General features: G+C 32.9%; 2 protein-coding genes across 2 annotated transcripts; one reads left to right on the top strand and one right to left on the bottom strand.

Moving 5' to 3' along the window:
• The first annotated feature begins 9,966 nt into the window (after window positions 1-9,966).
• LOC110723180 (probable aquaporin NIP5-1) lies at window positions 9,967-14,829 on the top strand. The gene is made up of 4 exons (XM_021902513.1): window positions 9,967-10,854; window positions 13,192-13,611; window positions 14,034-14,095; window positions 14,325-14,829. Exons 1-4 carry the CDS (start codon window positions 10,630-10,632, stop codon window positions 14,518-14,520), a joined length of 903 nt encoding a protein of 300 aa, XP_021758205.1. The 5' UTR covers window positions 9,967-10,629; the 3' UTR covers window positions 14,521-14,829.
• Window positions 14,830-16,241: 1,412 nt separating this feature from the next.
• LOC110723172 lies at window positions 16,242-22,191 on the bottom strand. Its single transcript, XM_021902501.1, has 12 exons — window positions 21,574-22,191; window positions 21,359-21,434; window positions 20,405-20,468; window positions 19,849-19,929; window positions 19,618-19,734; window positions 19,026-19,508; window positions 18,422-18,816; window positions 18,199-18,298; window positions 18,047-18,106; window positions 17,880-17,966; window positions 16,968-17,096; window positions 16,242-16,841 (listed from the first exon to the last, which is right to left on the bottom strand). The coding sequence occupies exons 2-12, from the start codon at window positions 21,430-21,432 to the stop codon at window positions 16,536-16,538; spliced, it is 1,896 nt and encodes a 631-aa protein (XP_021758193.1). The 5' UTR covers window positions 21,433-21,434; window positions 21,574-22,191; the 3' UTR covers window positions 16,242-16,535.
• Between the last annotated feature and the right edge of the window lie 2,304 nt (window positions 22,192-24,495).

Here is a 24,495-nt window from a genome sequence, read left to right as displayed (position 1 = left end):
TTACATGTAGCCACCTTTAGGGTTATATTTATTATTACTCTTTTAATTTTGTCATGGCATATAATACAATTGTTAGTATGTAGAATGGATTTATAGGGAAATAAAATCATATATGTGCATCATTTAATTTGTTAAATCAATAATTCTATAAATTCAATCTGATTAAGATAGTCACTCGATTAAAATAGTAGTGCTAGTTATTTTCTTAAACAGGAGCAATAATAATGGAATTACAAACAAATTAGTAAGATTTCTTGGTGAACTTGAGTAAGCATGCAACAAGAAGTGCCCGATTTAGACGAAACAACTTTAATTTTATAAAAGGTACATAAAATATATTTCAATGATGAATTTGTACAGTTGATGTAGAATAAAATTGTATAAAATAGTGACCTTCGATCCTCTAATGAAGCAACAACAGTAGTAATTTGGACACTTTAGATTGACTCTTCCACTAGAACAAACGAGGTGTGGACAGCGTTATCCTAAATCTAGTAATGCAACCTTTGTCTAGTAGTAATCAAATTAATCGAGGACCCTTATATGATATGAGAAAAGATAAAAGGTAACAAAATTATATATATATATTTGTTTGATAAATAAAAGATGCAATGAACATGATGTTATGGAATTGATCCATAACAAATGCACGCCTCTACTTTACAATCGGTTAGGGTTTCTTTTGCATTTCCATAAAATTCTATTCATTATGAAGTTTTTTTTACAATTTTTTTCTATAAAAGAATTCCCTTTTGTAATTGAAAAGTAGTGGAATAAAATTTTTCTTTATTTTAAAAAAAATAGACTTAAATTTAAACCTCATATGAACAAATTCAAAAATAAAAATAAAAATAATAAAAATATTAATAATTAAAAAAGGATGGTTGAGATATGTGAATATAATACTTTGCATATGTACATATACGTTTAGTTTTTATATGAAACTTGTTCTTTTTTTAGTGGTGAGTTGCATAAATTGCATTAATCTTAAGTTTAGGAGACCAATTTCTAAGCAAAATTGTTTTGGAATTGAACATAGGGACCCTTTCTTGGAATAGAGACATAAAGTGCTAGAGCTAGCTTATACCTAATCTACCATGCACCATACAAATAAAATGTGTGATAAATTTAAAGTTGAAACTTTTTATTTCTAAGGTTAGTTTCTATATCAATCAAATATTCGACGTCTTGAATTTAAAGCATAAGATGGCGTATACTTTTTTTGTTAAAAAAGAGACTTCTGATTGGAAGGCGAAGAGGGAAGGAGAACCACTCAAATAATGAAGCATATGTACTGCCACTTAAACACTATAAGCTCATAAAACTATTTTTCGTTTACTTCTATCAACAATATAACAACCACAATTACCTTAAAATAATGATTCACAAGCTTCCAAACATAGAGGACTTTTAGACATACATAAATATAAAGTACCCCTTATTAGTTATTACTATTCATATAATATAAATTTCATAATATAAATTTCATATAATTCTTGATTAAATTAGTATGTTGTGTAATAGGGTTTCTTTGTCCAATAAAAAAAAACATATGAATTTGATTAGTTAAGAACAAATCACGTATAGTACATGCTGCTGCCGACCAAATGTAATGGAGAAATAATCATTTTTGGGTACCATGAATTTGGGAAACTTTGGATTTGTACAGTAAATATAAAAGTCAACGGGATCAAACAAATAATTTTAAATTAATAAAAAAAAAGAAGGCAAACGTGGGAGCCAGATTAGCAGAAGGACCCATGCATGTTGTACACTATTACTCGATCTCTTCTTCAATTCACTGGATAATTTTTATGTTTTCTTTTTGCCATTTTCCCATGCATTTGTCTACTGTTTTCTTCTTCTATATTACTATAATATTACATGATCAATTAATTATTTATATTATTAGTCAATTAGGATATTTTTGATTGGGGAGAAACTGAGAAGGAGCCAACAAAAATTGGTCGTTGTACCTTGTAATAACATTGGAGAAATTAAATTATGATCAAGTTGCATTGTGTAGATATTTTAGTTATTAGGATTTTGCAATCATGCAAATATGAGGACGTTCACAAAATATTAATAATAAAAAAAAAAAACCTCAAGTGTCAAAATTCAAAAGTTTACAAAATTAAATGTAGTGATAATAGTTTCACTAGTTTTAAATTACTTACATTTTTTTTACCATTTAAAAACACGTGTCAAATGTTTAAATCTCAATAGTGAAATAGTACTAGGTTATGTTCTCTTCAAGATTATTTTCAGTTCAGTTTAGTTCAGTTTTTAATTTTCTTTTCTCATAAAATATTCAGTTCAGTTCAGCTCCAATAAATTCGATTCAGTTCAGCTCAGTTCAATCAATCATAACAGGCCTTTAAACTACACGAGTACTTATTATAAACTAGTAAAAATAGGGTCAAATCTCAAATGTAACTTCACATAATGATATAGGACAGAGGGAGTATGCGTATATATCATACAAGGACATTAATGGTGGAACCAAGTTGGAAAATGTGCATCTATGAAGGTAGCAGGAAGAGAATTAAGTAAAGATGTCGCGGATACGTAAACAAGATGAGAAGTGTACATACACTAGATTGGTGACGGATTTAGCAAATCAAGAAGTGGCATGAAATAATACTAATAGATCAGATAGATGGAGTTAATTAGAACGAAGTTGTCAATGAAAATAAAAAGTCAGAGGAGATGGAGTGACATCAGGTGGCGGACAGTGGAGCATTGGCAGTCGCAGCCGACAGTGCTGATGGGGCTAATGGTGGTCATGGAGGTGTACTTATAGATAACTGTTACACCACTTTTTTTTTTAAAAAAAAAAATATATATATAATAAAAAGTCCAATATTGTTTACTCCTTTTACTTTTCTCATTTTTTCCACTTTCTTTTTTTGGTGCAAAATATTCTTCCCTTGCCTTTTTAATGATCTCATTAGTTACCTTTTTATAGAAAAAAAAAATGGTCTAAGGGTCTGTTCTCATTGACTGAACTCAGCTGAATTGAACTGAACTGAATATTTTATAAGAGAAGGAAATTAGGAGCTGAACTGAATTGAACTGAACTGAATTTCAACGTAAGAGAACAGACCCTAATTTTGTACTGTATTAATTAGGAGGGAGTCACATATCTATGAGATGCAAATTACTTGTATAATTTTAATGTTAGGATAATTCATGTACTCTTTTCGGTGTCTTTAAAATTCATCATGTTTCGACGGTAATTGGCTTATAAAAATTTAAAGTCAAAACAATAAGCTACAGAGTATATTATTACTTTTAAGAAGCTTTGATTATATATATTAGGTATTACATTGAGCTTTCAATTTTTTGCAATATGCAATATTATACACATAAATTTGCTCCCAGCTTCTTAATTATTACAATTAACATGTCAATTTCAACTTTTAAAACAAATAACAATAAGAATTTATCTTTCTTTTTGTAAGAGATTTTTAGTTAAACTTACATTTTTTTTTTGTTATCATTTGTTGATAATCTTAGGTGCATGGGCTTTGAGGAGAGAAGTATTTGTCATTAAATGAGTATTAACAAAACAAAAAAATTTCAAAAATTAAAACTAAAATAATAATTAAGCACTTGTTTTGGCAAATAAAATAGGGTTAAATGTCACATTAGTTAATTTTTATACCAATTTGTCACTATTTGCTAACTTCTATACCTAGTTAATTATCGCTAATTTTTATACCAATATGTCACCAAGGTGCTAACTTTTATACCAATGTGGCAATTAGCCTCACCTAGTTACACACATAATATGGTTAACATCACTACATTAGAGCTAAGAACTCAATTGACACTATCCGTGACACTGCCTGACACGAAATTTACTGAGAAACTCAAACATTATATGGTAAAACCCAACCCAATCTAATCAGATAATGAAATAAATTTGTTTGTGCAATGATCCTACTTTAACATGATATTGTATTTTTCTATATTTGATTAACATTCCGAAATTAATCAGGAACACAACTCGTTTATCCATTTTTGCCATCACTAAGTTGACCTACGGATAAGTACACTACACAACAATACGTACTTAGGTATATCCACAATAATTTTATGTACTTTTTGCGTGTTATTATTATTATAAATAATACAGTATTATTTTTCATTCAACAAAATATCTTAAAATGAGCAGTTGAGCAGATAGGAAATGTTTATGATTGGATAAACCCATATACTATTACAGGCTAATACATACCAGGAGTACATATTGTCACATACTTCGTATATGATATATTAAACAAACTTGTATAATATGGATAAAAGAAATAAACATTATCCAATACAAAATTATTACATCATCTGTCAAAAAAAAATAAAAAATGATGCCATCATATATTCATACCACATTTCCTAATGCTTTATTTTTTTCTTACCATTAAAAAAAATGCATACCACATACCTCTTCAAAACTCTAAGATAAAACCACGATAATTTTATTATCTAATTTTCATATTTTATCCGTTTCATAATAATTAACACAATTTTAGACGTATTGTTTTTTTTCTTAACTTTAATATCAATATCTTTGATTACACATTTAAAATCATATAAAAAATAATTAAAAAACTTACTTATTACTCGTAACACTTTATTTTATATACTAGCGAAAAAAAAAAAAGTCAAATCATGTCAATTATTATATAGCGAATAAGAGGAATTATTATAAAATAATGTTATGCTGATGAGATAAATTCAAAATCACATGCAACAATAATTTAATTAGATAGAAAAAGTGGTTAAGAAAAGACGAGAAATCATATAATGTAATTTGGACCGAAGAGGTCATATAATTCGATAAAACAAGGGCATATATGGCCTACAGAATATGTATTTAGGGGTTTAATTATTTTGGATGGACAAGAGCTTTCTATTCCCCACCCTGAAACTGAAAAGAACATGAAAGAAAAAAAGTACTACTAGACCTAGTTTTATTTTGGTTTTTTCTTAAAGTGGGGACGACTATTATTAGTTCTCAACTTCACAACAACATCATTACAATTATTATAGTGCTCTTCTTTAATCGGAGAACGATATATATTATACGTGGATTTGGTATGAATGTGGTTTTTTTTTTTTTTTTTTTTTTTTTTTTTTTTTTTTTTTTTTTTTTTTTTTTTTTTTTTACATGAGGTACGTTATGCTAATTGGATTTTTGTATAATTGAGTCATTTTGTCAATTAGCCTATGTACACTTAGAACGTTAATTTGTTTATGGTAATAATTCAACTTCATCCTCTAGTATACTCTTTTTACAAATTTATGTATGTGGCTGGCCACATGGTGCGGCAAGGGTTACTGGTTTTGTTAGGGGTTACTTGTAGGTGTTACTTGTATTCTGGGGTTACTTGTATGGGTGTTACTGGTTTTGATCAGGGTTACTTATAAGGTGTTACTGGTTTTGTCAGGGGTTACTTATAGGTGTTACTTGTATTCTGGGGTTACTTGTATGGGTGTTACTAGTTTCGGCCGGGGTTTCTTGTAGGGTGTTACTGGTTTTGTCAGGTGTTTTTTTTTTTTTTTTTTTTTTTTTTTTTTTTTTTTTTTTTTTTTTACATGAGGTACGTTATGCTAATTGGATTTTTGTATAATTGAGTCATTTTGTCAATTAGCCTATGTACACTTAGAACGTTAATTTGTTTATGGTAATAATTCAACTTCATCCTCTAGTATACTCTTTTTACAAATTTATGTATGTGGCTGGCCACATGGTGCGGCAAGGGTTACTGGTTTTGTTAGGGGTTACTTGTAGGTGTTACTTGTATTCTGGGGTTACTTGTATGGGTGTTACTGGTTTTGATCAGGGTTACTTATAAGGTGTTACTGGTTTTGTCAGGGGTTACTTATAGGTGTTACTTGTATTCTGGGGTTACTTGTATGGGTGTTACTAGTTTCGGCCGGGGTTTCTTGTAGGGTGTTACTGGTTTTGTCAGGTGTTACTTGTATTCTAGGGTTACTTGTATGGCTGTTATTGGTTTTGATCAGGGGTTACTTGTAGGGTGTTAATGATTTGGTATGGGATTTCGGTCTGGAGTTACTCAGAATACAAGTAACCCATACAAGTAACCTCATAATACAAGTAACCGTGCCGCACCATGTGGCTTGCCACACTAAAAAACCTCTGTACTCTTTTTATTTTTGAATTATTGACACACTTTACTCATTTGACAGTAACTAACATAAACGAAACGAGAGTATTATTTATGTTTGAAACTACGAGTAGTTATCATATTATAACTTTTTTTTTGAAACCTATCATATTATAACTCATTGCATTTTTTTTTTACTTAGTATTATTATTTTTGTTGACCATTGTTTCAACTCATTGTAGTTCATATATATTATTCAAAATATGACTTAAATTTTTTTTAAGGGTAGTAAAAATGATATATGATGTTCTTTTACGCAATGCCATGCGTTAAAATTCATGATTATAAATATATAAGATATAAAATAAAATGAATTAAATGCCAATATGAGTTTGTCATCAGTCTCATCACCAACTATGAACAAAATTATAAAAGAGGACTAAATATGGTTAAGTGGGGAACGTGGCCTACTCTCATAATCTTGCTTCAAAATCACACTTCACATACTTAAATTGACTTGATAAATGATAAACAAACACAATCTCACCAATGTATCATCAACTAAACTACAGAGTACTAGTTTTAAAATAGTGAGGAAGTTATCTACTAGTAATTAAGATTTGAGATTAAATTTCGTCTTTATTATTGTAATCCCTTGATATCTCTTAGCAAAAACCCAAAAGAAAATATGGAGCCAGTGGAATAATTTGGAGCTCTTTTAATTTCCAAACAAGTCAAATAAAATAGATTTGCATAGCGCACATATACCAATTCAATTCAATGAACAAGAACATAATTACCTAGCTAGCTTACTTTAAAAAGAAAAACTACATATACCTAGCTTACTACTATAGGAAAAAGAACATGGAAATAGTTTTGAGTACAATAAAGTCAATAATGTAGTCTATAAGTGACTCTTTCAATTCTAAAGTGGAAGAGACAAATTAATCAATCAAGTGTTGATCTAGTGGTAGTAAAAGACATTTTAATTTTTTGGTTAGAGATTCAATGGATTTAAATTCCTATCACGGTTTGAGGATGGGGATGCCCTTATATTTCCTTACTCTCAAAGACGCAAGATTCTAAGTGTGTAGTCCGATCCATTAATTTGGATTGGATTGATGTATGAAATTAAAGGTTCTAAACCGGTGAGTCGGTATATTATGTGCTCTTAAATCTAGTAGATATAATGAAAAACTTTCAATAAATGATGAAATCATGTGCATTTCCCTCATTCCATGGCTAATAATTGCTTGAATAGATGTGGGGTTTAATTCTTAATTGCACCATATAATATTTGATTCATTAACCCTTAATGGAAATATTTGATTCTTATTTATTTGATTTGCAAAACTAATCCCTGTCTATCGACCTTCAATAAATAATTAAAAAAAATATATAAACAAAAAAGAAGAAGACGAAGAAGAAGAAGGAAGTTTTAAGATCCAAGCATTTGCATGCTCTCGCATGAAGGAAGAGAATGAGTATATAACAAACAAAATCGTGTAAGACTCCTATATTAATACAAAGTATAAGTAATTAAGTATTGCAAAAGGCAAACGCAAAGTAAGCAATAAGTACATTTTTTTTTAATCCTCAGTTAATGAAACACCTAATAAGATCATCAGCAAGCTAATTTTAGAGATTAGTTACACTACGATATGATTTTGGTCGCACATACAAGTAGTGTTACAATTTTCCTCAAGATAATAATTAATTGTAAAGCAAGTAATAACAAAATTATACTCCTCTTTTTAAAATATGATGCTAGCTAGTCATGCTACCCTTTAATTTGTAAATATTTAACTTTGATTATTAATATCCACACATATTTATGGAAAAAATTGATTTTTTTTTTTTTTTTTTTTTTTTTTTGACAAAAGGAAAAATTGATAATTTTAAAGCATAAGTTGAAAATAATTCCATTCTCATTTGTATATGAATCAATTAACGATTTCTTCAAGGGGAAAAAAAAATTAGTCAATTAATAACTAGGTCAACTTTAGTATATAAATAAAGTGTAGATTTTTGTTTTTAACCGAAGAATAATTTTATTGATTTATGGAGAGTTGTATAGTAATATCAATTGTTCTGGACCAGGTGAGCTCCGGTAACTTGAGTCTTAGGATCCGAAAAGGTTTATCGGCCAATTAAGTACCTGCACAGTCAATGCAAATTAGCTAATTCGGGGAATTATTTAGGGATAACCTCTCCAATGCTAAAGTCAGCAATTTGATGAGAAGAATAAGAGAAGAGATAAGAAGGTGTTTTAAGAGAAAGAGAGAGGTAGAGAGATAAAGATCGATCGTACCTTAATAATGAATTATGCTTGGGTATATATGGGAAAACGACCAAGCTAGTGCCACCTATCAACATAGGTGGCAAGTTGACTTCGTAGGCCACAGGTGCGTACGTAGTCGAAAGCAGCTCTGAGCTCTCCATGTGACCGTGATTAAGGTCGTTATGGAGAGTAAGTTGATATACGTACGTAATAATGGATAACTAACAGTGTAATGTATTTTAGTGGACAAACCCTAACGATGTCGGTACTATCTTTACATCAATGTTTACAACTTTTAATTGCATATATATTATATATTGATGATTAGAGTTATATATGCATTACATAAGTGACCGCTTGTTAAATCAATAATGTACTCGATCTAAACCTAAAAAATTGTATATCCAAATTTACCAAACCCAAATGTTAATGTGATTAAAATATCATATAACAAACATTTAAATTAAAACTTTGCAAATTGAAGTACTGCATGCAGTGTGATCAACCCAATGTTCAAGCAAATAACTTATAACGGAATAAAATAAGGCTATGTAAAAAATAATATAGTAGAATCAACCTAAATTGAAACGAATTACTTATCAATGGAATAAATAAGACTTTGCAAAAAGCAATATATACAGAGGAATCAACCCAAATTGAAGAGAATTACTTATCAATAGAATAATTAAGACTTTGCAAAAAGTAAAACAATGGAATCAACCCAAAATCAAAGTGAATAACTTATCAACGGAATATAACCCCAAAATAAATCATAGTACTTGGTTTTCGATCATTTATTTATTAGCATTGATGATACCAAGAGCAATTTTTTTTTTTTTTTTTTTACTCTGGTACTCTTATTTAGATTATCTCATCACTCATCTCTTGTATTCAATTAGAATGTACCGTCATATTATTTCGCAACCATATACTATGTATTATTTTATTTTATATTGGTGTTCCACTTGATTCATCCTTTAGGCTATTCCGATTTCAAGGATCAATTCTAGGTGGTTAGGTTCCAATCCCCTTTCAATTGTTGTTGCGGGAGATCGGACCAAACACGCAATCTTCATTCTCTATCAAGTGCGGCAATCTCAATCACCACTACACTAACAACCATTAGGTATTTCACAACCATTAATGAGCCTAATTCCTACAACTTTACCCATTAAAGCTCTAATTTGTTTACCATGCATTTTTACAGTTTACACTTCATATATGAATGAAATAATAAGTTCAAATATAAGTCTAATTTAAGTATATAGTCATTGTTCTAGTAATAAGTGAAATCAAGTGAATATATATTAGTTGCATATTATATTATACAAGTATTAAATAAATTATTATATAAGTAAAAATCAAATGAATAAAACGCACAATAATCTGTCTAATAACCAACTAACAACCATCCATACATTACTCATAATAATAGAATTGAATATACGTGTATATAATATTATAATAATACTCTTAGTACGTACTAATAAAAGGATAACAAGGAAAGGTGGGAGGAAAGAAGAGAGTGTTACAATTGACTTTCCAGATTGGAGGTTTACATTAAATTAAACAAAAATAATAATACAATGAAAGAATCCATCTCACTTTTTTGATTGATTTAAAGACACGAGAGGTTCACCCTTAACATCCAGTCACATCATTTTGCTAACCCATTTCATTTCTTATTACAACTTCTCGTCAACTTCTTCCTCCTCTCCCTCACTCTCTTCGCTTCCTCAATCTTTAGCTTTATTGATCATTATTTCGATCTACATGCTTGTTTTGTTCGAGTTTTCATATCCATCAATCAAATTATAATCCTCGTTCTTCGCTTTCGATTTGAGTTAGGTCTCCGTGGCTACTCTATCTTTCAAAATTAATACACCGTAAATCAAATTTAATAAAAACCCTTCAAATTATGTAACTTAAGTTTATATCTTCTATTTGATCTTACCAAAAAAAAACCCAAAAAAATATTTTTCTTTTGATTATCATCTTGACATTATGATTATGTCTATCTAGCTCTAAGTCGCTTTTATCTTATTTTCATTGTTGTTCGCGGTGGCTAGCATTCAAACGAAGCCTTAAACAAAATTTTATAAAAACCTTCAAATTATGTAAATTTAAACCCACAATCCTTTAGTTTTCCATCACCCAAAAAAAAAAAAAAAAAAAAAAAAAAAAAAAATCCACCAAAAAAAAAACACACACACTATGAACCCTCAAGCCGAGCCACCGGCGGAAGTGTCGTTATCGGTGCCTCCGACACCGGAAGGAACACCGGCGCCGTTGATATCGAGTCGGCGAGTTGACTCACTGTCGTACGAGCGATCTTCGATGCCAAGGTGCAACTGTTTTCCGGATGGCCCGTTGGGATTCGGGTCGGGCCCAGCTTGCTTCACTGATTTTAAAGTTCCCGACGTCACCCTCACCCGAAAGGTATCTTTTGTTGGCCCCACTTTAACGGCTTATGTTTTTCTTTTATTATTTTAATTTTTTAAAATCATAGTGTAGTAAAAAAAAATTTATATACGAGTTAAATTGCTTGCATTATAATTTTGGTTTTTTTTTTTTTTTTTTGTTAAAAATAACTTCCGTTAATTTTAGAGTATAATTTTGTAGTATTTCATAAGACGGGCGAGATTTCATAATGATAGAGTAATAAGTCCAAGGTCGTAAGTTTACGTATGACATAAACTCATCTATGTTTTTTTTTTTTTTTTTAATTTCATTCTTGTACTAAATTATTTAAATAGAGTTAAGTAATGAGGTGGTACAACAATATAAAATTTTGTTTAGTTTTTATGTCGCCTTCAATAATTTTGAAAGAAATGCAAATAGGTGTACGATTCTGAATTACTGATCAATTCATTGAATTAGAACGAAAAAAATAACTATATTTCGATATAAAATTGATAAATTTAGACGCTTTTTGTTGTCTAACCTCAAAGATTTAATATTTTATAACACTTAAAGTTAAAATCAATAGTGTATCAAGATTGTGGCCGACGGTTTATTACAACTAATAGAAAAAAGTCGTCTCAATTATCACCAAGTAATAAAACTATGACTCATTCACAGCCATACATATAATGAATATATATAATACAAGTAGTAAGTAATGCAAAAAAATAGTTCTATTTTTTAACGGTGAAAATTTTAGTTTTGATGGTGTCATGTTTAGTACTTGATACTAGTTATAAAGTTAAAGGTGGCAAGAACTAATAAAATTTAACATTCTACCTATATTAGTGTTTAATTATGTCCTTAATTACAATTTGATCATCTTTATCACCAGATTCAGAGTTTCAATTATTTTAAGTAATAAAGTAAAGTCACCCGATTTTTGCGCTTTGTGTCTAAACATTGTGCTAGGTAGTAGCTACCACATGAACTCGCATTATTTGTCTATTGTTGAGGTAAAAGGTGTGAACAAATGTTGATGAAAGAGACAGCCAAGTAGCCACAATAATGATACTATGATATTATTTCGTTGTATTTAAGTATACGAATGTATAAAAATAAAAATAGACGCCTAGGCAGAGAGTGCAGGATAGCTCAACTGGTTAGAGCTTTCCTTTCAGATTCAACTGATCATGGGTCCATGGGATCGATACTATATTATCCAACGGAGAGATCTATTGTCATGTATTAGAGGATTGAACACTTGGTGTCATATTTTTGTAGTTATTATAGGAGTTGTTATATCATTTAAGCTAACGTAATGTTGAATTATTCTTTCGTTTCTAAGCATTTTCTGTTCGTAATCAGATGACTTATTTAACTAATACTTGGTGTGAGGATTATATGCTTAGCATTTAAATTAGTTCCGCGTGACGTAACGTGGGTACTGTGTAGCGTACATGTATATGCAACTTTATTGGCGGCTTTCTAGGCTTCATATATAAATGTACATAAACTAAGTACTTCTGTACTTGTTTGGTTACCCATAAAATTAAATTTGATGAAATGAAAGACTTGAAAAAATTGAAAGAACCAATGTTGGGCACGTGCAGCTAATTACTGCTTTGAGGAACTTGTTCATACTTGCTTAATTATTATTAGTATCCATTAGGAAATTAATTGGAAAAGTGGAGGGTTTATACGAGGGAGAGGGAGATCAAACATGACTTGATTAGAAGGAGTTAACAAAGATATGAAGTATATGGATTTGCATGAGGATGAGACATTGAATCGTAGGGGAAAAGGAGGAAGCTTTTGGTCAATTTAGATCAATCTCATATCAAATTTGGTTATAGCCAACTCCACTTATGGGATTAAGGCTTTGATTGATTGATTAGGAAATTGTTAACTTTTCTAATATTCACTGTGAAATCAGATGTTATAACTGCAATTTAGATGATAATGCATTGTTGGATTACTATAAAAGGGTACAATAGATCTTCTATATTGTTAACTTCCTCGTAGTCTATCGCGAGTGTTAAGTGTGTTTAATATATGAATTATGAAGTCACAATGTCTTTTACTTAGTACTAATGATGTTGGTGTTCTAGAGAATACATTGTCATCCATGAAAATTAATGTCAATGGCTTTAAACTACTCCCTCCGTCCCTAAATTACATTCCTCTTCCTCTCTATTATTTGAGGAATAAATGCTAGAAAGAGGAATGTAATTTAGGGACGGAGGGAGTAGCTGTTATAACTAGTGTTCCAAAAGCGTTGATAAAAAAAATTACATTCGGGAATCGGATGTTACAATTAATAAGCCTTATTCAATGTGAGATTTACTAATTTTTGGTCATTTGTGTAATCAGCTTGTTGCAGAGTTTGTGGGAACTTTCATCCTAATCTTCGCGGCAACAGCTGGTCCCATTGTAAACGAGAAGTACAATGGTGCAGAGACATTGATAGGAAATGCTGCTTGCGCCGGACTAGCAGTCATGATCATAATTCTATCAACAGGTCACATATCAGGAGCTCACTTGAACCCGTCTCTCACCATCGCCTTTGCAGCTCTTCGCCATTTCCCATGGGTCCAAGTTCCTGCCTATATTGCAGCTCAAGTTGCTGCTTCGATCCTGGCTTCTCTCGCCCTCAAGGGTGTCTTTCACCCGTTCATGTCAGGTGGAGTTACAGTTCCTTCAGTGGGTACTGGACAAGCGTTTGCCCTGGAATTCCTTATTACCTTCAACCTCATGTTTGTTGTCACTGCTGTTGCTACTGACACTCGAGCAGTAAGTTATTATCATATACAATATTACAAGTTTTAAATTTGTTTTGATAGTATTAAAAGTAATTGTTAAAGAGTTTCATATACTGTTAAGGCTTCATTTGCTTTCCCTCACAAAACCATTATCTGAACTTATTTTAACTCATTGGAGCTTATCGGAACTTATATGAACTTATTTTAGCTGTAGATTGAACGTTAGTAGCCCAACTGCGAAATTGGAAATTAGTTTAACTTGTAGGAAACATATATCCTTAGGGTGGAAAGAACAAAGCCTAAATTTCATCAATGTAGCAAATGATCGGATCTTACGTCTTGCTATAGTAATAGACTTCTTTCTGATGCTAAGTACACCATCTAGGTATCTTTTGCCACATGAGTTCTAATGTAAGGAAATCTTCTAATGAGTCGTGGTTTACGTTGCAACAGGTTGGGGAACTAGCTGGTATTGCAGTTGGAGCCACAGTTATGCTGAACATTCTTGTTGCAGGGTAAGTTTTTATGCATTTTTTTTAACAACTATTGATTCTGTTGCACAATTATTGATTTAGTCAATTGGTGCAAGTAGCACGCAGGAAAAGCTATGTAATTTTTGTGCAACTTATAAACAGATTAGTTAACAGAACAGTATAAGGACAACGCGAGTTATTGAACATGTGCTTTTCTTAGAAACAAGAGTGAATTTCTGAAATTGAGTATAAATTCTGTTTAATGGTGCAGTCCATCAAGTGGTGCGTCGATGAATCCTGTGAGGACTCTAGGCCCGGCAGTTGCAGCAGGAAACTATAAAGAAGTGTGGATATACTTGGTAGCGCCAACTCTTGGTGCTCTTGGAGGAGCAGCAATCTACAAGCTAGTGCAGCTTCAGGAGCATGAGGTTGAGCCAGCACGCCCTATCAGAAGCTTTCGCCGCTAGTTGAACCTTGAATTATTGTGCACCTCTACGGCCTGGCCTCCTGCCGTGTTAATACTACCCCAAAGGAACATTTGTGCCATGAAACTTTGAAGCATTATAAATTGACTAAGGATGACAAAAACTTGCTATGTCTTACTTAGTGCTATTGTTGGCCATCTACATTTCTTTAAGGCCTTTAATTTTCTTTTATGTGCATGTGTATTAAAAATGTGGTGTGGGTTGGTTTGTAATTGTACAACAGTGTTTGTAATTGTAATGTGTTGCACATTTATAACATAAAATGGTAATATAAACTTTTTTATACGTACATACTATCTATTGTAATTCTCATTTAAGTCTGGCTAATTGTCTAACAGTTAAGCAACTAAAATTAATCGAATTGTTCCTTTAACTCTACGGCCCGCGATTTTTAGCCCCACCATGGCATGCAGCTAAGCTGGATTCCAAACATAACAACACCACTCTTCAATGAATATACATACACACTTTCTACAAGAATCAAAAGTCTTTCACATACTTTTGGATGGAGAATCTACTTTTGTTTGACTGTCTAAATCTAGAAAAGGATAAAGTAGGGCAAAGGAGAATATATACCATGAGGCCCATAACCAAACTGAGCCACAAATGGAAGACAATATTTTCCACGAGTGATGAGTACAAACTCAGAGAAAGTAATTTAAAGTAAGTAAATGATGGTAAGTGCTACTTTGTTGTCTGATTGATGACAAATTAAATGAGTGTAACAGTAAATAAGTATTAAGTCCACAATTTGTAAGGTTTAAAGTCAACTAAAGTTTTGTTCTTTTTCATTTGAGGATGGTAAATGGGCCCATATTGCCTTGTTGGTTGGTAGAATATGGTGACCATCATAGATTTGGTTTGGTTTGGTTTGGTTTCAAGCTGTTTTCATTGTTCATACATCTGATTTTGGTGTTCATTTGGTCTATCATAGAAGTCACTTTAATTTCTAATCAGGTAGTGGATGGTAAAGTGGTCATAGTGTAGAGGACCTTAAGAGGATAATCACATTTAACTCGGTCTTATGGAGATTGTGGAAATTAATTTTAGCACACCACTAATTGATTTTAGCACATCCCTTGTGAGAATAGCATAAAAAAATGTGATCTCACATACAAGTGTGCCAAAATCATTTCTCGGAGATTGTATATGGAGATATTCAGATAACACGGCTTTACAAATATTGTTTATGAACATGTAAAATCCTCACATTGGATCGTTTACTAGGATTATTCACACATGAATCCATGGCCTAAGCATGTTCGGAGTCACTTTGGCCGGTCATCCATCAGGTGGGAGTGGTAAAACACGCTGAAAGGTCCAGTATGTCATTTCGGCCATGTCGTGTTCGGGCCACGCTCAGGTTGTGTATGTCATGGGAGCTAATCAAACTCGACTTTCTTTCACTCTTAACACTATCCTGGTCATGATAAAGCACCATATCTTAAGTTTTGTCAACCGCTACGATTCTAGCCTTTGGCTTAATCGACAAGCTAGTTTAAGCAGATTCAAGTAATCAAACCAAAATACTGAAGATCATTTGTCTTGTTGTTATTTGTTAAACCTAGTCAAATCACATGAAAATCAATCACTGATTTCAATCAATCTTGTTTCATGACCTGTTAAATCTAGCAATGCTCAATCTTTGTCTTACTGATGAATAACGACACATGTAATACCAGACAAATCAATCTCATATCAAATGATAAAAACAAATATCATTATTTCATGTCTTAAAATATAAAATTAATAAAGAACACATTAATTTCATTTCCAAACTAAAATAATAGATAAAAATCACTACATTTACAAAAGTGGAGGCTACCACTTTCTGTTCTGTACTTCCTAATACTACCCCCTCTAATAATCTCCTTTTCATTTTGTACAAAACCATAATTTATACTCAAACAACAAAATAACAGGATGAAATCTCCTACTAAGAACCAAAAAATTAATTTAGTACTATCGATGAATAAGAAGGTTGTCAATTAAACATATCACTTTATCAATTCTTTTGATATTAAGTAGCGGAAGGTGAAATTGTGAGGCATCCATTCGATAATGCTCTTGCGAGATTTTCCAGATTGACACTTCTTAAGACTCTTCTTTAGTGGATCAGGGAGTGATTGTTGGATCATTTCGATGATACCGGCTGAGCATAAACCAGTGTCCTTGGCATATGCCTCGACTACCTTTGGCAGGACAACCTTTTGGTCCTTGCGTACACCAAAGGTAGCACGAATGTACTCATCTTTAGCAGATTCGAGATCTTGCAAAACTCTTTTCGGGGTATATACACGAAGCTGTAAATTACAAAACAAGAAAAAACAGGTAAATTTTTTCAGATAATAACTCATAAGTTGGTTAAATGGAACATAAAGAATGAGTGCTGCAGTAGATGAAAAAATGGTTTGAGATAAGTAATGTACCGCAGGATCAGAGTGGCTTCCAGAACATAGTGAAAAGTGTAGTAGGGGTTCTGGATGCTCGATTGCATAAGCCTGGCGGGCATCTCCTGTTTTGAATTTTGTCCTAGGAGAAAGCAGCATGCGTAGCCACTGGAAAATCACGAATAAGAGAAAAATAAATTGAATACTCTACTAAGATTGCATAGATAAAATCTAGTCTAAATTACAATCTGATTGTCACAAAGATAGTTCATGCTGAGGCTGACACAGGAACGATAGGGGTGTAAAATAAAAGAAACGATCAACTGATAAACACACTTGAAAAAAATGTATTTGTTTTACAGAATGCCCAACCAATATACTACCCCAAAAACCTTTACTCTTTCCTGCAACTAGAAAAGGATGAATCCTCTGAAAGTTTTTGGCCGGGAAGTCTATGACAGGGTCGACCTATGATACTTGGACATGCAGACGAGTATCAGTGATTTTCCAACACTACTTTCAGTTTTTAGGTCTAGTTTAATTGTTGTATGATTTGTGTAAGTGCTAATTGTAAAGAAACGAAAAATGCATTCAAGCAGCACATTCCATCATAGAATCAGAACCCATTAATTGAGAATCTACTTGCAGAATACTAACAATTGTTGAAGAAATTAAAATATCAAAATACTGTGCTCAGATGTGAAATTTTTAGCTGAAAATTTTGGGAAACTTGCAGCTATAACTTGCTATGGGAACAAATAAGGTCCCTGCACTCAAGTTTTAGTCTAAAATAAGTTGCCTGCATAACCCTTATTTTCCAAAGGAGCAAAGATTTAGAGGATGCAAAACTAATCACACTCATCATCACTTAGTTCAACTATTTAATGACAGCTCAAAATATGAGATGTCAGACATCTTTATGCAGGAACAAAAACCAATCTAGGAACGAACCTGCCCTGGACGAGACATCCTACACCCCAGGATAGAGCTCTGAATGGTGTCAGCACTTATAGTATGACCCCCAACATTGTAAGCAGCCTGCATAGATGCAAGAGAAATTAATACAACAAAAAGTTACAGCTTCTCCATCCAAAAGAATTCTATTCACTGTCTTTTACCTTCAAGAGTAAGAAGACTCTCTTCACATTATTCTGTGGAATTCCATACGCTAGAAATGCCTACATGCACAGAGCATAAAATGTCATACAGTGTACAAAGGTCAATGTTAATAAAATTAAATAATCAAGTGTACTGAAAGTGTGATCATTACATGCATCACCAAAGCATTGTGAACATTAATCCAAAATGCAACTTTCTCCTCATGTTTCAACTGCTTCGGATCTACTTCTTGTAATTGGCAAATGAGTGACCTTAATTAAGAAAAATAAACATAATCAAGTTAGAAACATTTGAGTTGTAAAGTCCAATTCTTTAAATATTCCCCTGTTTCCCCATCTTAGCAATGGGTAGCATACATATCATGGAAGCCTAACCTGAAATTCTGTAACATATGTTCCACTTCTCCCAATTTCTGGCTCTCTCTATATATACATGGGACCTCAACCATAGTACTATAAGGACCACTAAACTCCTTAAGCCCGTCCACATTGAATGGATTATCCAGACGCGCATCAAAAGATGAATCTTTTCCATAACCTGGACTCCATGCATCACATTGATACTGAGGAGAAAATGCACCCATCGAGGATGACGAAGAATTGGGTGATGAGAGGCCATTGTTTGCTGTAGGTGACTCTCCCAACTTGCAAAATATGGCTGCCATGCACTTCACCATATCTTCTGAAATTCTGTTAGGAGTCTCTGGAACATGGTCTGAGATACGTGTGCCAAGATGCTCAGCAAGGCTAATGACATTTGAGGCTGCAAACTGCGCAAAGAAACATATGATTATGTTATGCACAAATAAGTACTACTCCTTTTACGGATCAGGTTTCTTTAAATAATTCAATTCATGTAATTCAGAGAACAGCTAAGCAGAATGCTGCAAGTAATAAGTTCACCAACTTCATAGAAATTCAGCTTATATTCTACTGGGAAGTACATTCTGATTGACAGTCATAAGGCAGAAAGAGCTACCTCAGACATGGACAATGGCTGAGAATGACATGCACGCAAAGCTTTAGCTACAGAGTCCGGAGAAGGCCTAGTAGGGTGTGCTGTACGATGTGATAAAGAGGAGTGGCAGCGATGAGCATTAGAGTCAAGTATCTTGCTTTCACCGGTTTCTTTGAATGTGTTAGAAAGCGTCCTAGGAACTGGTTGAAATGTTGATTGTTCAACCTTTGTTGCAGTTTCAGCTGCATCTTCATCTACAAAAAGTCGACGTGGAATAACTGGAGGAGACTTGAGTCTTTGATCTTTGACAGTTGGAGACGTAGAGGATATTTTCTGATTCTTTACAGTCGGAGAAATTGATGACGCTTGGTGATCCTTAGCATTTGGAGATACCGTAGACACCTGCTGATCAAAAGCTTTTCTGTACAGTGACAGAAGGTACTGCTCCAGATACCCAACTTCCAACTCTAGCACTGCAATTTCCTTTATCAAATCTGTTGCAGGCTGAAACCAAGTAATAGGCAATTAGGCATAGAGTGAAGAAAAATTACAAAAAAAACATCAAACTTAAAGAGAATTTCCTTTTGATTATCATATAATTTGTAGTACCTACCTTTGGAACTGTAGACGGTTCATTTTTCTCATAGGAAGACACTCCAGAGCCTAATGCATTTTCTAAAGCACGCCGAACAGCGAATTGGTCCTGCAACCTTTTCTCGAGTTGTAGAATCTACAAACAATGTCAAGACAGAAAATAAGTAGCCGACAATCTGATAGAGGGATTATTGAAGAAAAGGGACCTCAATGCAGAAAGTTTAAGCAGAATTCACTTCTGAGCTCTGACCTCTTGTTTCAGTGAATGAGTTTCAACCCTTGGAGATTGCTGTTTCTTAGCCTTAACAGAGCCTTTAAGTCGTCCGACATCCTGTTATCCAATCAAATTAAAGCATCAAAATCAAATAAGAAGTGGTAAAACAAGAACACAACACCCATTGAAGTAAACTAATCAAGCCGCTAACCATTTATTGAGTTAATATGGCAGCTATTTCTGAAGAAACATAGGGAAATTCACAATTTGCACGCTCGAAAAAAGAAATTACCACTTTATACAAGCATTGGTAGTATGATACATCAAAAGATAACCATATCCAAAGTTACATAAAAGAAATAATAACATGAAAAAAAGGCATAAAGTGCACATCATTATCATCATAATCCATGAAAATGGAATCTGATAAGATTCATGAAAGTTTATAGTCAAACAAACACTATATAATAAACCAAACTAAAGCATTATATACCAAGCTTCTTTATTTATTTTTCATAAAGAAATTATGGAAAGGATCAAAAAATCAAACTGGAAAGAAGAGAAACTAAAGAAAGAAAAAAGGTGAGCTTACCAACTTTAGACGAGGAGACTCTTCAAGGGAATCACCATTCTCAACTCTTCTTTTATCCGGAAAGCTGACAATTAGAAAGCACATTAACTTCAATTTAATTCCAGATGATTAAACTCTTTAGTATCAACAATTTCACCCATTCACAAACACAATATACAAAATATTCTCTCCTCAATTTCTTGAATTCCTTTTTCAAAGCAAAAAAAAATAATAATAAAGCAAAAGATAATTACTTTACAATACCCTTTTGAATTTAATGAAACACCCTTTTAAATTATTGTAAAAGAGTTTTAAAATGGTGATAAAATAATTAAGCAAGAATCATTAGTGTATATATCCATAATTAGTGAACTCAACCTGCTTTTCCAGCATCTCATATCTCTAAAATTTGATTCTTAATTAACAAAATCTCCTTTTTTGTACTGAATCTTTATTTAGGATTGCTAAAAATGAAAATCTCAGCAATTAAATGGGGACCAAACCAAAGGGTAATAGGCTAGTAGCAGACTAACAGGGGCAAATTAATTAGGGCATATTGTAGATAGTAAAATTAAATGGAGTCATGAAAGACAAGTACTTGAATTTAATGAGTATTCTTCCAATCTCATATTGTCTGTCTTAATTCCTCTCACTAATTTCAGTGCCATTACTCACTTGTAGCAACACCCACTTCAACAACTCATTACTAACCCACAACAACATTGCCAAAGCCTTAGTCCCAATAAGGCAAGGTCAGGTCGGGTTGGGTCGGGTCAAATGCATGAACCAAGATTTTATCTCTGAATAGTCGTCCACAAATATACTTTCCATCCATTACCTTTTATGAAGTGTCACTAACACAAAATAAAAGTTACTTAGACAAATCAAAGACTTCACACCTAAAAATTGCAAACCCATAAACCAAAAACCTAGAATATTACTAAATATAATGCAAAATTGAAGATTTTAGCTTACCTTTTTGAACGTTTGTGTCTTGAAATCATTCTGAGTGCCAACATTTGCCCATCTCCAATGTCTTCCAAACCCATCTCTGAAAATAAAATAAAATAAAAATTAACAAAAAAAAACAAAATTGTGCTAATGAAAAAAAAAAAAAATTGGGATTTTTGAGTAATAATGGTCAAAACAAAACCTTGGAAAAATCAGAAATAGTAAACCAAGTTGCCTACCTAAGTCTGAAAATCAGAAATGAGTATGAACCAAACAGCAGAACCTCAACCCAGAACCAAAAACGGGTCAAAACCCGGGTTCTCAAAAAACCCACCAAAATCAAACTCTTATAACTCTCAAAAAACATTCAATTTGCTGTTTTCATTGAATTTACAGCAAAATCAAACACCATTAGAAGCAAATCATGTGAAAAAAATCAGAGAATGCAGAAAAAGAGAGTGAGGGTGTAATAATGAGTAAATACAGGTGCCACTAAATAAAGATTATCCCTTTTGACCAAGGATTTTATATCTCTAATATAGTGTATTTCTCTTCTTCTCTTCTCAAATGAATGGAGAGAGTTTACCAAATCTTGTAAACTTTTTGCAAATACTGCCCTTTTTGCATCAAAAGATGGTGAGCAGATTTTATTTTTTTATTATTGTTTTAGTACAATAATCTATGTTACTATTACCAATGGTTAAAATGTCAAAGGATCAAAAAGGCATCAGTTTTACTTAAATTGGAATTTGGAAAGGATGAAGGGAGAAAAAAAAGGTAGTAGATGACAAATAAGAAAGAAAATTAGCACTTGGCAATGAATTTCTGTTTAGTTAAATACAAATGATTTTTTATGTACGCAATCCTAGCTCAAGTGTATGCTACAAGTTTGACGGGTTTTCTTACACAAAGTATGAGACTATTTTTTGAGTACATGCTTGTACATTTTGACTATGTAGGTAAAAAAACGATATTGATTGTATAACATAGGATACAATCATACAATAGTTATAATAACGGAAATTTCATGATATACCACTGAGTTTCTTCAAAATTCACCATATACCACACAAAATTTTCTAATTCACCATATACCATTGAGTTTATGAACGTTAGCACAGAATACCATTAGTGGTAACTGCCGTTAGTCTGCCGTTAACGCCGTTAGTAATTAAGGTTAATTGTGCCACGTGGCTTTCACTTATTGGCTCTTATTAATATTATCTAATTAATTACTTAAATAAAGAATTAAAGAATAATTAATATTAATAAAATTGAAAATAAAAATTTTAAAAAATAATTATTAAAAAAAAAAACCACCATCACCCTCCTTCTGCCACCCACCTCTTACCACCGGCGAAGCCCAGACCCAATCAACCACCTCCCTTAGCCGGTGCCCCGAACCTCCGCCCGCAGCCGGCGTCGCCCCTCCCCTACCATCACCCTCCCCTGCCATCACCCTCCCCCTTATACCACGATCCCCCACCTTGAACTATCTTTCCTTCAAACGAAACCCTAGAAAAACACATCCCCCACCCTTGAAACCCCAGAATCGACTCTCGCCCACCCCCGAAACCCATTCGCCGACAGCCGATCCCCCACCTTGAACTATCTTTCCTTCTCTTATAAAATATTTGTATCTAAATTAGCTCCGAGATATTTGAATTCGATGAATTTTTGGTCGAATTAGTGAATTGATGTGGCGAGAATTCATTTTTCCAGTATAATCGAAGTGGATTTTGTTATGTTTAAGTTTGAAGAGGTGAAGCAGCTTACCTGGGTACTATTCGTGGCTGTTCTTCAATTCTCCTTTCTAGCACGGTGGTTAAGGGAGGGTTTTTCGAGGGAGATGCGAGCAGCCGGGCACGACGGTTTAGGGGAAGGGGAGGAGCGCCGGTGGGAATCCTGGTCGGTTCCGTGCCGGCGAGAGGCTGGGCGTTGCCGGCCGGGGGTGGGGTTGCTTGGCGCCGGCAGGGGGGCTGGTGGCTGGCTAGGTGGAAGAAGGGTTGGGTTACAAAAAATATTTTAACTTATTTTTTGGTTATTTTTTAGTTTTTATTTTTTAGTCAACCCTAACAATGGCACCAGTTGAATTCGTAAGGGCATACTGGTAATTTACCCCAAACGGCACACTGACGGCAGTTGTCATTAATGCTATACTGTGCTAACGGACCTAAACTGAATGGTATATGGTGAATTAAAAGATTTTGTGTGGTATATGGTGAATTTTGAAGAAACTCAGTGGTATATCATGAAATTTCCGTTATAATAAAATAGTGAAAACCCACAACAGTTTAATGAAATAGAATGCTACTCCATCAATTTAACAAGTATGTTTTGTTAGTACGTATATATTTGGACACATTACTAACGTTGGTAATGGTTTTACTTTATGCACAGTGCTAGGTCTGGCAAGCCTAAAGTTAGAATAATTAAGCAATATTATGTTAAGGATTAGTTAAGTTAAATTAGATTAAGGAAAAAGATTAATATGACAACAATGCAAATAGAAATAGCCCACATTCTATTCCTTGTTAGGAAGCAAGTGGGAGTTGGTGACCGTCCCTCACTTCTCTGTCTTTTCCTCTTAGCATGGTTTCTTGCATTTGTATTGGCTTTATAAGATGCTACTATTTCAGGGACTTGGACCCCTACTCTTGCCTATGTACTTCCACCTCATTTATCTAGCTAACCTAGTACTTTTGTATTTATGGTCACTAATTATAAAACATATTTAAGGGGAAAATTTTTCTTTTTTTTTTATAGGATTTAGTTTATAATTTTTTGGAATAAAGCTAATTGTAGAAACTGGTGTAGGAGTTGAATAAATAACATACTTATGGAGGGAAAAAAAAAAGGGTTAATTCATTTAGAATTCGTTATCATATACGTAGTAGTTTATACAGTACCTCATCGAGGTCTATATAATTGATCTAAAACATCATTTATTCTGTTAACGTACATAATCAAGTATATTCATACTCAAGTGTTAATTAAAACGTATGATTATGATCAAAACTTATTTAGTAGTTTTAGCGTATTTTGTGAACATGTAAATATGCAATTATTGGCAATTAGTGATGCAACTTGTTGCTGTGGTTGGAAGTAAAAATTATGGAGTACATTAGATCTCTTTAATATCCAATCAAGACACTCAAAAC

This window comes from Chenopodium quinoa, unplaced genomic scaffold (genome assembly GCF_001683475.1).
Source record: "Chenopodium quinoa cultivar QQ74 unplaced genomic scaffold, ASM168347v1, whole genome shotgun sequence".
Lineage (NCBI taxonomy): Eukaryota > Viridiplantae > Streptophyta > Magnoliopsida > Caryophyllales > Amaranthaceae > Chenopodium > Chenopodium quinoa.
The sequence above is the reverse complement of the archived record's forward strand: the minus strand, read 5'-3'. Positions and strand labels throughout refer to the sequence as shown.